At 42.7% G+C, this 15,124-nt stretch overlaps 3 protein-coding genes across 3 annotated transcripts; 2 read left to right on the forward strand and 1 right to left on the reverse strand.

Annotated features, from left to right (window-relative positions):
• Positions 1 to 1,020: 1,020 nt before the first annotated feature.
• angel1 (angel homolog 1 (Drosophila)) lies at positions 1,021 to 6,443 on the reverse strand. The gene is made up of 9 exons (XM_008282693.1): positions 6,347 to 6,443; positions 4,193 to 5,074; positions 3,833 to 4,068; positions 3,670 to 3,739; positions 3,135 to 3,577; positions 2,276 to 2,426; positions 2,131 to 2,164; positions 1,730 to 1,893; positions 1,021 to 1,637 (listed from the first exon to the last, which is right to left on the reverse strand). Exons 1-9 carry the CDS (start codon positions 6,411 to 6,413, stop codon positions 1,477 to 1,479), a joined length of 2,208 nt encoding a protein of 735 aa, XP_008280915.1. The 5' UTR covers positions 6,414 to 6,443; the 3' UTR covers positions 1,021 to 1,476.
• Positions 6,444 to 7,250: 807 nt separating this feature from the next.
• Positions 7,251 to 11,802, forward strand: lrrc74a (leucine rich repeat containing 74A). Its single transcript, XM_008282705.1, has 12 exons — positions 7,251 to 7,403; positions 7,472 to 7,579; positions 7,681 to 7,774; positions 8,020 to 8,069; positions 8,194 to 8,275; positions 8,395 to 8,480; positions 8,549 to 8,743; positions 8,836 to 8,931; positions 9,139 to 9,282; positions 9,385 to 9,489; positions 9,894 to 9,979; positions 11,097 to 11,802. Exons 1-12 carry the CDS (start codon positions 7,251 to 7,253, stop codon positions 11,704 to 11,706), a joined length of 1,809 nt encoding a protein of 602 aa, XP_008280927.1. The 3' UTR covers positions 11,707 to 11,802.
• A 405-nt stretch (positions 11,803 to 12,207) lies between these two features.
• olfm4.1 (olfactomedin 4, tandem duplicate 1) lies at positions 12,208 to 13,999 on the forward strand. The gene is made up of 5 exons (XM_008284077.1): positions 12,208 to 12,261; positions 12,365 to 12,538; positions 12,634 to 12,846; positions 12,934 to 13,090; positions 13,170 to 13,999. The coding sequence occupies exons 1-5, from the start codon at positions 12,208 to 12,210 to the stop codon at positions 13,997 to 13,999; spliced, it is 1,428 nt and encodes a 475-aa protein (XP_008282299.1).
• The last annotated feature ends 1,125 nt before the right edge of the window (positions 14,000 to 15,124 follow it).

A 15,124-nucleotide genomic window follows, 5' to 3' on the forward strand; every position in this document is an offset into this window, starting at 1 on the left:
GCATCAACCAGACACACACACATGCTGACAAACTGAGCGCGTCAGTGCCGTGGGATGGGAGGAGTAGAGTCAACATTCAGGTCACAATCTCAGCACTCGACCTGGCAGGACACACGGACACAAGCTAGAATATTTCATACTAGTGGCTGCATTTAAGTTGCTGCAGCCAGGAAAAATAAACGAGTTATTCACAACCTGGAGGCGCACATGTGCTTTCTGTCTTTCATTAAAGAGCAAACTGCAGTTACGACCTCGCAGCTGCACGCGGCCGCCGACCAGGTTACAGTTTACATCTGTTCAGACTCCGAATATACAGATGAGTGACAAATTAAAGGAAAAAACGTGAATCCTTGACAATAAGGGGAATCTCTTATGCTGTGGGGGCATTTTGTTGACATGGTTTAGGTCAGGGGTGTCGACATCCGGTCCTCGAGGGCCGCAATCCTGCATGTTTTAGATGTTTCCTTCTTCCAACACACCTGATTCACATGATCAGGATCGTTTTCAGGCTTCTGCAGAGCTTGATGATGAGCTGATCATTTGAATCAGGTGTGTTGGAAAGAGGGAAACATCTAAAACATGCAGGATTGCGGCCCTCGAGGACCGCAGTTCGACACCCCTGGTTTAGGTCCACTTTTCCTCCAAGAGGGGTCACTACAAATCCATACAAACCTGCTCTAAGTGATCACCTCTATTAGATGATGAAACACTTGTGGTCTCTTCCAGGATGGGTGTCCAGATCCACAGGGCACGAGGGGGTCACTGACTTTGCAGATCTGAACCCAGTTGAACACCTATGGGATGTTTTGGACGGACATGTTAGCCAGCACTCTACCACCAAAACACCAAATGAAGGGAAGCATGGTGCTCATTCTTCCAGTAGAGTTCTAGCGACTTGAAGAATTAAAGCCAAAGCATGCTGAAGCTGTTCTGGTGGCACCTGGTGGCCCTGATGCAGACGCTTCATAACATTTCATAATGCCTACAGCCAGGGCCGTACAACATCAGCAGAGTCACACGTTACTGGAAAATATTTATTCAACGCCATCTGAAAATATATCTCTTTCAAGTTTCAAATAAATAAAAACTTAACGCCTTTAGCAACAGCAAAACTGAACAGGTATCATCACACCAATTAAAGCCATCATTGCCTTAACTTTTTTCTTTTTTTGTTGCTAAATTAACTCCTACAGCATCCTTCAACAGTTCTGTCCCAGCTCTAAATCATGCATCAGATGAAAACCACATGTAACAAGACGGGACATTGGCATTCACTGTTTCCTCTGCTCTTTGAACAAAAACATAACCTTCCTTTCAGTTATAAAATGATGCTCTGCTGCCAGAGGTGAACCACAAGTAATGGTATTCGTACTAACAAAAACACACTTGTGCAGAGCGAGATCTGAATCTTTTGAACGGAAATAAACTTTATCCTCCGACGTCCGTTTCACTGAGTTCAACCCGCAGTCCTTCCCATCATGTGGTGTACACATCCAGCTGGAATCTGGCCACAAGACTGAGATGGTCAGAGGGAAATATGTGATTGGGAAGTCCGTGCATCGACCACAAAACATCCTCAGACAGGAGAGAGAGACAGCCAATAAGTTTCAGACCTTCACTCGCAAACTGGTCGCCAGCTGGGGAAATAAAATAAAACATCATTTATTTAAAGCAACAAATAATTCATTCGGAGCTGCAACATTTCAGTTTCGCGGTCATGTCCTCATACCTTTTTCATCAGAGGTTAAGCTGCGTTTTGGGGAGTAGAAGATGTAGTCGACAGTATCTCCTGCTTCGGAGTGCAGAGTTGTAACTTCTCGATTGCCAGAGCCTGGGAGAATGTGTTTATAGACTGACTCCAGGTCTAGCCGATGACTAATACTGTGTCTGAACCTGCCAAACCAGGAGATTTATGGTTAATATATCACATTTCCACTTCAGTTTTACTCCAGCTTTTTTTGTACATTACACATTTACTCTTTGCGTGATTGGTACATTTCCAAACAACAGAATAAATATAAATATGGTTTATTATTGGAGTAAATATAGTGCTGATTACTGACTGTCTTTGCTGTTGTGACACTAAGTAATCAAAAGCATATAAAGACAAAAGCCTGCAGCTAAACTGACCTGTTCTCATAAGGCTGATTTCCCTTTGAAGCATCTGTGCACAAGAAGAAAAAACCCCAGAGATTTGAAACATTACATTGAGGAAACTGTTGTTTTAAACGGCACTAAGTGAAGCTGCGGATTGTGTGTTGTGTGTCTGTATCACCTGGTGTGTTGTCAGTCACCCCTGGAATCGAGTTCACGTACTGAGGACGGACGTACTGGCAGTTGTCAGTGATTCCCAGAGAGCTGGGCCACAGGGGGGCGAACAGCCTGTAACAACTGGCCCTGTGTGACAGATCCTCTTGACCTGATACCTGTTGCACGTGGTGAATACATACAAGGTTAAACGAAGGCAACCACAGTGGAAAACCTTAAATAAAAAGCTTAACGTGACTATTCGGAAGCAGTTAACATTAAGTAATTAGTAGAGATGCACGATACATCGGCGACCACATCAGCCGATATTAGTGTTTTTTTCATATATCGGTATCGGTCCGATGAACAAATTTAGCCGATGATCGTCTAACATAAGCACCTTCATCTCTACATTTGATATTGCTGCTATTTCACAGATGTTTTTACTTAAACCAGGGGTCTCGAACTCCGGTCCTCGAGGGCCGCAATCCTGCAAATTTTAGATGTTTCCCTCTTCCAACACACCTGATTCAAATGATCAGCTCATCATCAAGCTCTGCAGAAGCCTGACAACGATCCTGATCATTTGAATCAGGTGTGTTGGAAGAAGGAAACATCTAAAACTTGCAGGATTGCGGCCCTTGAGGACCGGAGTTCGAGACCCCTGACTTAAACGGTCCTGGACTTAAATATGTTTAAATATGTTTTACTTTTGTTCCATAATAAAGAAGACTATGTGGTCTAATTTGGGCTTCTTCTGAATAGTTTCTCACAGTGCTTACTCGTTATCGGCGATATCAGAAATCTTAATATCAGATAACGGTATCGGAAAGAAATTTTAATATCGTGCATCACTAGTAATCAGCTAATGTATGTCTCCCTCTCACCATCCACGCTGGCAGACCCTGGTAGTAGAGCTCGCCGGTGGTGATCAGCTGGTACAGAGGCATGTGTGGTACAGAGTTAAAGTCCCCGCACAATATAACGTTACAGTGTTCACCGTCGGCCTTACAGGACTTCACCACGCTGTCAATTTCTGCCAGCATCATTGCTAACTGAGCGAGCTTCACGTCGCCCCTCCTGGGGTTGAAGAGCAGGTGGGTGTTGGCCACGCAGAGGGGTGGGACCTTCTCCTTGACCCCCGACCCCTGGGAGAACACTGGCCGAAGCAGCAGCACAATGCCCACGTTGTGCCGGTCCAACAACTCTATCTCAGGCCTGAAGAACTCCAGCTCAGTGACAGCTACTTCAGAGAAGCAACTGCTACGATAGCAAGTGGCACAGCCATCTGTCTTGGTCCCAGTACGCCGCTTGTACACACAAGTGTAGCCTGTACAAACAACACAAACAGAATATGCGTGATGTCTTTGTCACAATATCCCAGAGCATAACTGTTTCTCTGGCGTGTCTCCGGTGACCTACCCATCTGAGACAGGACGGGAAGAAGCTGTTCATGGTAGTGGTTCTCCTGAACTTCTTGGAGACACAAAATCTACACATAAGAGGACACACACAAATCATCGTTGTACAATTAGACAGAAAATGTAGCTCACTTGAATTTCAGAAAATGGTGCATTTAACTCACATCTGGTGTCCATTTGTGTATTTCCCCCAGGAGCAGGCTGCAGCGGTAGTTCCAGTCCAGAACCTCCAGGGGGCAGTGTGTGTACAGTTCCTGGTTAAGCTCCAGCAGGTCCTGAGCAAGGATGTTGTAGGACATGACAGTGAAGTCCATCGAGGCCTTTCTCAGTGGGAAGGGTATCAGCGGAGGCTCTGCTGCAGTGGCCCTCTCATCCAACTCCTCCCATACTCTCCACATTACTAGATGGAGGGCAAACATACAAACACATGCATAGAGCTGGACATTAAACTCCTACTGAGTGCAGACAAACTTCACCGTCATAAAAATATTACGACTGAGAAAAATAATAAACCTAATGCTCACCTTCAAAGGGCATTGTTGGTTCCGCTGAAGGGTAGTAGCTCATGGCAGGAAGGTGCCATGGTGGGCACTGCACTTCTTCTGCAAGACCAGGACCTGCAGGGAAGTGCCAGGCTGCCTGTGCATCATCCTGTCTGCTGAGTTCCAGTTCGGTCTGAGTGTTGGAGAGAAGGGAGGCAAATAACAGCGTAGGCTCGCTTGCTCCATTGTGTGCTTCATCCACAGTGGGCTCTACATATTCATCCCAGCACTCAGTTTCTTCAGCTGGAGAATGTGACTTTTCCACGTTTGGTATTTGGATATTTTCCTGTGTGCTGATATCAGCTGTAGTTACAGACTCCTCTGAGGTTTGTATCTGTGTTTGCTTCTGTTCTGGACAGGTAGTTTCTTGTATGCTGTCATCCATTTGGAGGTACTTTAATTGTTCCACAAGTGTTTGCTCTGGACTGAAGTCCCCAGCTGAGGACATACTTCCATCCTCTATGTCTTGCTGACCATGCAGCACCTTATAGTGGATAGGCAGTTTCCCATCCTCCTTCTTGGGAGTGTCCACTTTCTCCTGCTGTGGTCCATGTCTCTTCTCTGTTTCCTTCTCCTGGACTTCACATTGCACCTCACACATCTCTAAAGCTGCATCATTCTTTGTGTTTTTATGCAGGACAGCCATCTGCAGTTCTTTGTCCATGTCAGGCCTTGCATCTTCTTCCTTTTCTGGGTTCGATTCTTCTAGCCTCTCTTTCATTTCTCCTTTCGAATCACTGGTTGCACTGACCCAGTGGTCCAGCGGAGCTGTCTCACTCCGTGTGAACTTCTTGGTTGTGACACCACCACCATCCCACACTGCTGAGCCGCTAACTTCTGCAGAAGGGAGATTCTTCTTTGTCTCTGAAAGACAAGACTATTGTAAGAAATTAGTCTTGCAGCCACACTATCCTGAAACATTTTAGTTAGAGACTGACTTTCCCAAAATAATGACAAGACAACCAGTGCCAAGTCCAGCATATCTATGGTAAAGTAGTAGTATTTCAAACAGCACTAGACCACAGGTTTCTCACACTGAAGACCAAGTAATCCATTTAAGTCCATTTATTTCCAGCAAAAACTGAACATTACACGTCCATGTTGTCCACAGGTAGAAAATCTGTGTGCTCCCACACCTGAAGCTCATTCAAAAAAACACAACAAGGATCTTATCTGTACCAAATGAAAGCATGTTTTTAGATTGCTTTATCAACTAAACGTTATCTTAAAGCAGTATTTATATTTTTAACGTTACATTTTACCTTTAACTTTTAACACAGGATTTTTTTTTAGATTTTTAACCAAAATAATATTTAAAGTTTTTAGCTTTTATACGTTTTTTTAGGTGTATATAGCTCTTACAGTATTATTAAGGGTAAGATTATATCTGACTAATTTACATAGTAGGCATTAACACCTGCAAAAATTCTATAAAGTACTACTTTAAATGAATATAATACATATTAAGAGAAGACCCTACAGTGGCATTAATTATGGAGAATAAACTCACTAATGCAATAATAAAGTTAGAACGTGAATTAGTATTTAACTTAAGCATTATGGATATTATCTTGGAGGTTGACTTGACACTTTTCATTTTAATTAAGTTAAAAGGAATTAAAGATATCCAGCATAATATCTTAAAAATTACACAGAATAGGATAAATTTATCTGTGTACATCTACAGTACATACCCACTCTAGCTATTAAACAGCATCTACAGAACAGAACATAAACACAAACCAGCCACGAGCACGCGGGGGCGCCCTGACGTCATAAGGGGGCGTCAAAAGCTCCCCAAACAGGTGCAAGCTAACAGCTAAAGTTAGCGAGTTTAACTGCGATAGCGCTACACGCTCTACCCTCCCCCTTTTTCCCTCAGCAGAAACTTGTAGTGTTAAAACCGCTCAGCTCGTGTCACACTGAGCCGATAAGGACACAAACTGAATCACCGACTTAAATTCGGCGACAACCAACACAAGTTAATAAAAGTGCTCAGTCAGCAGCGAACTAAATTTAGCCACCGTTTTGGTCCTGGCAGCTGGTCAGGGGACATGTTTACGTAGTTTTTCATATGGTTTCTCCACCAACGATTACAAGCTCAGACCCCTTTGAAACATGCGCTGTAGGATTTACCTGAGAGGTGGCCGGTCAGGTACCGTGAGAAAGGGGAGAGCACATAAAACAGCAAGCTTGCAATCATGTTTTCTTAGTTAAAAGTCACGCATGCGCACTCTGAAGTTAGTGGTCATGCGGGAGGTTAGAGGCAAAAAGTCAAAAGTCACTGGTTTCCTCATGGGGTTTTGTTAGTTTTTTTAATTTGTCTTAATCTGCTGGGGGGAAAAAATGAATCCTTAAAAAAAAAGGGAGATAAAAATGACTATACACATAATGTCACAAATGTTTACTCCAAACATGTCCCATGCAGTGTCTTAGTTTATTTACAGTGTTTTGCGTGGAGTTGCTAAAACACAGGATGGAATCTACACTAAGGCATACATTATTAATGACTCCACTCATGATACATTACCTGAGGGTTAGAATGACCCGCTGCACAGCACAGGCCTATTTCATTTCACAGCACCAACTCATACAGGACACATTCAAGTGGAGAAACAGAGCAAATGTCCCAGAGGCTGCACGTTCACTTTTGTATCTAGGAAATGGGTTCAAAAAGGGCATAAGTTTGGACAACAGAACGCGATGTCGATGCTTGCCTTTGAGTCCCTCTGCTTAAAAGATGACGACTGTCCATCCCCAACTCAACTCCAAGAGTCGGACGATGAGTTTGACATAGACCTGGAGTCAGACGGTGAGTATGTTAGAATAATTATTATTTACAACTGAAGCTGTTTGGCTTTCTGTGAAGCTGTGAGGTAAAAACGCAGTAGTTTTTTGTTGTTTTTTTAATGCAACTATATGGCACGTTTTGGCTGAGCATTACTGTAAATTCTATGCTTACAGCTTCATTATATTGTCAAGTGGTGCTCACATTGTGTGGCCTTACTCATATGCAGAACACGAAAGGAGCAACAAGGAGATGTCCTTAGCGGAAGTGTACATGCAGGCATGCAGACTGGTGGGTGTGGTGCCAGTCTCTTACTTTATTCGAAACCTGGACTCTCCAGCTATGATGCTGACCCACCACGGCCTGGGACCTTTGGGCTGCAAGGCACTGGCTATTGCTTTGGTGGTAAGTTTAAATGCAAGTGAGTGAGACTCATATGAATATGACATTTTAGCTGGGTTTGTCATATTCAGACAGATATGCATATCACCACTCTGGGACTGGGAGACAATCACATTCAAGCAGAGGGAGCTAAATATCTTCTGGAGATGTTGAGGGCGAATTTCACCGTCCAGCACCTGGTATGTAAAACTGCAAACTGACCACTGGAGGGCACAACCAGATCATAATATGAACTGGACTCGTCCACACGCCAATGACTTTTTTATTTTTTTGCTTTCAGGATTTGTCCAATAACCATCTGAAATCTGCTGGAGCAGAGTACGTGGCTAAAATGTTGCTGGACAACATTTCATTAAGATCTATCAAGCTTTCGGGTAATGTGCACACTAACAGCAGCGAGATGTGTTCGGACTGGTTCTGATTCTGCTCCTTGTATCCACGGTTGAAACAAACAGCTTTTGATGGTTTTCTGCATTAACCCGTGACAGTTAAAGGGCAGAAGATGATAAAACAAAACTGTTTCCTAACAGCACAATTAACAGTACAAATTAAAATAGTTTCCAGTTATCATCATGTTTGTTTTACTTATACAAAGGGTAATTATTTTTTTCCACTGCAGGTAATGGATTCACTGATGATGATGCTAAATACTTTTCAGATGCCTTGTCAGTAAGTTACCAGTGAACTAACCCCTGCTGTTTGTCATTTTATAATTTGGTTCTGTTTTGTTTCTTCCCAATAATAGTTCATTTACTAATAGCAGTTTCAATTGTGATGTAACTTTTACATTTAGACAAATCCCAGGATAAAGGAGCTGGACCTGAGCCATAATGAGTTTTGTGGAAGAGGAGGGGAGCATTTAGGACAACTGCTGGGTATGGTAAAAATCACTTACTGTCATGTTCAATATGCTCAAATTATTTTCTTTACTTAACGAGATAAATGTCATCCCATGAATACTGGTCACACTGCAGATGTTTCTTTCTTTCTGCAGCAAACAATGAAGGCCTGGAGGTGCTGGACCTCAGCTGGAATCATCTTCGAATGAAAGGGGCGGTGGCTTTTTGTGCTGGACTTAAGGTGTGGCTTCACAACAACATTCATTCATTTAATGACTTGTAATACATAATCCAGTCTTCCCTGTTTAGGTGAATATCATGGTAAAATACCTTGACCTGTCGTGGAACGGTTTTGGGAATGAGGGAGCCCTGGCCATGGGGGAGGCCCTAAAATTCAACAACACTCTGCTGCATCTCAACCTCAACAACAACCGTCTCACCAACGAGGGTGTCAGCATGCTCTGCAGGGGCCTGGAATTCAACGACACACTCCGAGTCCTGCTGGTGGGTGGAGCAGGTTGAATTAAGGTAACATACACCATGAGTGCGGCTCCAGACACGCTGTAAGGTGATGTTTTATTATCTCACTTCTGTAGCTGGCGTATAACTCTTTGACAGTAGAGGGAGCACTGGCCCTGGTCAACGTGGTGAAGAACACACCTAAAACCGCCTTGGAGGAGATCAACATATGTGTGAGTGGCTGCGGCGCCGTCTCACGTTACTGCTCTGATTGTCATGTCATGACATCTGGTCACAGGCTAGACCAATCATATTTGGTTTATCTGCTCAGTTTTGTGATTAAATTAACCAAGAAAAGATTGCATGCTTTATTTTTTTAAACACAATCCATGCTCTGAATTCTGTGCATCCCACATTGTGTTTTTTTTTTCTCCAAACAGAATGTGCTGGTAAATCAGAATTTTGTGCATCTATTGGAGGTGACGTGTCAGGAGCATCCTGGTTTGGATGTTCAGTACGGAGGGGTGGGAGGCTTTATTGCTAAGAAGCCACCGAAACGTGTTGATCCAATGAAAGTCATCCAGGTCTGTTTGATCACCTGATGAGAATAATTACTGACTTACTAGTTTTGTAAAGATTACATATAATCATTTGTTGTTGTTACTTGTATCTCATTACCCCTGAAGGATTATCTTGATCAACGCAAGCTGCGTCTGTGGGATTTCTTTCGGAACATTGACAAAGATGGCACCATGCGAGTCCCTGTTGCTGACTTCAGGAAGGCCGTTCAGGTTTCCAAACAATTTGATATATAGAGTCAGTGACCTCTGCAGAAAGCACTATGCTGATGAATTTCTGGCACGTTTTATTATGAAATTGTCCCATGCAATGAGAACATATACTGATTTTTGTTGTTGTTGTTGTTGTAAAAACTGCATTGTCACATTAATGGTTTTATTTTGCGGTATTAACTTGGCAATGATGTATCACAGCACAGAGTCTTAAATTTAACAGGAGGATGTATCACTCAAATGTTTAAAACAAACATATGGACACACTACCACAGAGCCTTTAACATTTAACAGTTATGTGAGAGACATAAATCTGTACAGTTTGTAGTTCAACTTGTATTTCAATCATCCATGATGAAAGAAGAAAATTTAAGGCTGATTCTTTTTGTGTGTGCGTGTCCCAGCAATCAAGCATTCCTTTGGATCGATACCAGATTGAGGAGCTGATTCAGAGACTTGATCGCGACCGGACAGGAATGGTGGATTACAGGTGAGTATTTTCCCTACTTTATGATTAGACTTTACACCTACATTATAACGGGGCTTTCAAAGTACTCTACAGAGTAGACGTGCGATGGCTTATCTCTGGATCATAAAGACTTATTAGATCCGGTTTTAGTGTTTATCACTCCTTCAGTGATGGTGTTTTAGTTAATAGATAGGAATTTGCCTCAATCTTTACCTTAAAAGACACCTTCAAGAATGATGCTTTAAAAGTGCACAGAGATGCATGCTGTAAATGTGTAACAGTAAAAGTACTCTGTCATAAATAAAAGTCCTGTATTGAAAGTATAATCAGGGAAATGGACTTAAAATGTATAAAAGTAAAAGTACGCATTGCAGAAAAATGTCCCCGGTGCCTGCTGATCTAATGCATACATAATTACATTACTAATAATGACGCATCAATATAAACGAAGGATTTTACGGGTGTAGGTGGAGATCATTTAAACAATTTTTTTCACAGCTAATAATGATTTTGATTCTGTTTTAATCGACTGATATTTTTCATAAAGTGATAAAAAGAGATATGAGTTCTATAAATGTGCATCAAAATAGTCGTCAGTTTTCTCTCAGTTGACGAGTTGATTAATTTGACTAATTAACACAGTCAATGTAATACACAAAGTTTAATTTTCCGGGTGCAACATTTCAATTTCCTGCCTAATATTTTAACTTTGTGTGCAATAGTTCATCATTATTATTGCCAGAACTCCTTTTCACTTTTCTATTCTAACCTTATTTTAGCTGACGTATTTTATTTCATTAATGTATAGAACGTATATCATATTGTTTTTCTATTAGGCATATTTTTCCCGCCATGTTATATTATTTAGTTTCTTCTGAGCGAAATCTGGCACAAGAGTTTACTTCAGGATCAATAAAGCTTCATCATGTCTTAATTGCTTCAGCTGTACCGACTATAAACTGTTGGGTAGTTTAAAATACAAAAAAAAAATCATACAGTAAAAAGATGTAGTGGAGTAGAAAATGGCATAAAAAGAAAAGTAGTGCAAGTACCTGAAATTGGCACCTAAGTAAATGTAGTTTAGTTACATTCCACCACTGCCGAGAAGCTCATGGTGTTATCTGACATTTCTGTGCAGGGGCCTGGCAGATACCAGGAAACAAATGATGAGAGATCACCGTCGCCAGCTGAAGAAGGTGGAGTCCCGTCAGAAGAAAGAGAAGCAGAAGAGCGACCGCATCCTGAAAACCTTCCAGAGCGCCGTGGAGGCGGTCACACCCCGCAGCTCCATGGTCATATCTCCCGGAGCTGCCAAAGAAGACTCAAGCGGCCCTCAACACTTCTCTGCCACCCCCCTCAGCTCCTGGCACCACATCGTCATGTCCAACAGCAGCCGCTACTCTGTCACCAACCTGAGCAACGAGCACGTCCACCTGCCCATGTTAGGAGGAACCACACCCTACCGGCCCACCAGTTCCCCGGCAATGCGCTCCTACTCCCAACCCAACCTGCTGGATGACTCCCCTCGCTTCACTCCGGGCAAGTCCATCTCTGCTCAGGGCGTTCGCTCCGATCCAGAGATGGGCCACAGCAAGCTGAGCCCCACCACTAACAGCCTGACCAGGTCCAGGCCTGCTCTGAATGCCAAGCAGCCAGCGGTTAAAGTCAAAACCAAGAAGGTGAAGAAAAAGAAGCAAAGGAAACGTGCAGATAAAGACTCCAAGAATCCTGCACAAACTGTCAAGTGATGTGAACTGTATGTAATGCTATATGAGCTATGCAATGCTGTTTTTTCCACCTGGTTTCTTTGTCGTACGCAGCTATTAAACAAAGAAGAAATGTCAGTATTTATCTTGTTCCTGATCTCCAAAACCACACAAAACGTGCTCAGCATATTCAGCTGTTTATTCTTTAAAGCAACACAGTCATCTCTCAGTCAGCGATTAATTCATCTTGCTAAAGAGCGAGATGAGCCATCTGCAGCAGCAAAATGTTTCATCATACCTGAGAACTCTGTCAGTCTTCGAATTCTGGTGCACACCCACACACTTATGGATCATTTCAAACAAACATCCTGGTATTTAGTACATGTTTGCTGAAGATATCCGTAAGTGTTGTATCTTGACATGTGCCTTGGCTAACAATGCTGTGAACCAGGACAGGTGCTGCATCTTGCAATATGTTGACACAGGCTATATAAGTCCTGGAGATCCAGCTATCTCAATCATAGTCACTCCGACTGCAGCAGAATGATCGGCACTCTGTATTTCTTCGTGCTGCTGAGCTCCACAGTGGCCTGGGGGGTATGTATGGCATGACTTAGATCGACTGATTCATCTTTATTCTTTGAAGCTCCAGCCGTATTAGAGGTAAGCTGATCTCTGCTCATCTGGTTCCTTTCCTCAGCGTGTTGGACTTTGGAGTGAGGGGAGTACAAGGAATGAGGCGGGAGTTGACGCCGGGGACGGGTGTTCCTGCGACGCCTTCCTGCCCAGTTCAACTTTTCCAATAGGAGATTTGGTGGCGGAAGAGCAGACAGCAGGGGAGCTCTCACACAAACTGGAGAAGGAGATGGACAAGGTAATCAGACCTATTGGAAGCAAGTGCAATAAATGATGATCTATTTGTGACAGGCCCAAAAAAAGTGTTGTTTTTTTTTTCTAACCTGATTTCAGCTGGAGGACTATGAAGCCAAGATGACAGAGTATGCAGAGAAGATTGTAAAGCTGACCACAGAAATTGAAAAAATGGAAAACAACCCTTATTCCTACAATGATGGCGACTTCCAAAACACAAACGTGGAGATTAAACAAGTGGAGGCTCTGATTGCAGAGCTGCAGCTCTCGATCGGAGGCTCCACCACGGTCTTCGAGTCCCTTCGTGTGCAGGTACGTCCTGAACTGTAGACATGTTGAAAGTCACCACGTCAACAGAAGCATTGGTAAACTAACGGCAAACCACGTGTCATCTCTCAGGTCACAGACATGGCGGCGACCCTGAATAGCTTGGAGAAAACCTACGACAAGAACCAGGTTCTGGCGACCCGCCGAGAATACATCAAGGTGCAGCTGCAACTGGAAGAGTGCCAAGGACGCGACCAGGGGATACGCCACCTTTTCAACTCCAACATTGGTAAGCGCATTCACACCGTTATGTACGTTGTAAGCTCCCCTTTCGTATTCATCTAACTCGTTGTCTTCTGTCTCTGCAGGCTCTTGTGCTCACACTGGTCTCATCAACCTCAGCCAGCCCATTGTCACCCATCTGAATGCCCAGCTCAGCCCCAGCTACAAATTTGGAGGATGGGGCAAAGACTCAAAGCCTCGTCCTGACAGAGAGTCTGTGTACTGGTTTTCTGGTTACACTAGTGAGACCATTGACGACATGAGGTTCTACACTAACTACAAGAACCTCATGCTGAGAAATGCTTTCCAGCACACCTCCCTAAAAAGTGGCTGGGCTGGTACAGGGAACAATTTCATCGTCCGTGACAATACTCTGTATTATCAGATCAACAGTCCGTTTGCGTTAGCCAAACTCAATTTCACCACCATGTCATATGAGTCCAGGGTGGTTCCTAAGGCTAGCAACACAATCTCTTATGCTAAGTCCCGCCATCAGAACTTTGACTTTGCTGCTGATGAAAACGGCTTGTGGGTGACTTACGCTACAGAGGAGTCCGACGGTCGGATGGTCGTTGCTAAAATAAACGAATTGTCTTTTGGCTTAGAGGAGGAGTGGCTGACTAGTGTTTCGAAACCAAGTGTGAGCAACGCCTTCATGATCTGTGGGGTTCTGTATGCAACCAGGTCCCTTGATAGCCATACTGAAGAGATATTTTACAAGTATGACACTAACACCAAGCAGGAAACGTACATCAGCATTCCCTTTGAGAGGTTCCAGGAGAAGTATTCCAACCTGGACTACAATCCTACTGACCAGAAGCTCTACATGTACAATGATGGTTACTACGTCAGCTACCAGCTTTGGTTTAACCACACAGCTACAGCTACTGTGCAGCCACCAGATGTTGTGAGCTAAATAATCTTCTGTGATTTATTAAAGTTTGCCATCGCATTCATGAAGCGATGATTGTCTCTAACTATTTTCTTGTCATTGACAAAATGAATCATTTGTCCTTGATTATTAATAAATGATTTCAAGCATTACAAATGTGTAGTTTGTTCTTATGTATTATTTTCTATTGACTGAGAATAAGAGTAGACATCCATCCATCCATCCATTATCTATACACCGCTTAATCCTCACTGGGGTCGCAGGAGGCTGGAGCCTATCCCAGCCGACTCAGAGTGAAGGCAGGGGACACCTGGACAAGTTGAGAATAAGAGTATGACTATTGAAAAAAATAAATAAAAATAAAAAATCTTGTAAAATGAATCAAATGAAAAGAGGCATCGTTCTGTATTCAGAGGGTGATGGAATGATCATCTGTAAAATCCTGTTTACTTTGAATTAAAACCATTTAACAAAAGGCAAAGTTCCTTCCACAACTAAATCAGCAGTTTTAGATTCTTAGATGACACTGAAATCGTGAGACTTGATCCGAAATATTAAACTGAATGATCAATGAATCAGTGTGTCTTGGATTTAGCTCTTTCTGTGCTTTTTACTTGAGAAAAAAAGATTCAAGAGATTCAAGATTCAAGAGATTCAAGCGTTTTATTGTCATATGCACAGCAAAACAGGTGGTTATACTACACAATGTAATTCTTATTCTGTTCAAAAAAAGGAAAGAATCAAACCATTTTTTTCAATGAAAGCCATTTTTTAAACAGTTGAGAGTCTAATCTGATAGATCTTTAGATATGTCACAGCAGGAAAAGTGCAATTAGAATTGATCTGGCATAAGAATCATATATATCATGAGAAAGTTCAATGCAATGACAATGATTGTGCACAATTTGATGAAAACTCTTCCATTCTCAATTCAATTAAATACAATACAATTTTATTTATATACCAGCAAACTGTACGATAAGTAATCTCTGGGCACTTACATAGAAAGGTCAAGACCCGACAGCTCCTCCTTGAGCAGACGCTTGGCGACAGTTGGGAGGAAAAACTCTGCTTTAACAGCATAACAACCCTCAATGGAAACAGACTCAGGAATTGCAGCCCTCTGATTTGATCAGTTGGGGTGATAGA

Source organism: Stegastes partitus, unplaced genomic scaffold (assembly GCF_000690725.1).
Source record: "Stegastes partitus isolate 25-593 unplaced genomic scaffold, Stegastes_partitus-1.0.2 Scaffold8, whole genome shotgun sequence".
Classification (NCBI taxonomy): Eukaryota; Metazoa; Chordata; class Actinopteri; family Pomacentridae; genus Stegastes; species Stegastes partitus.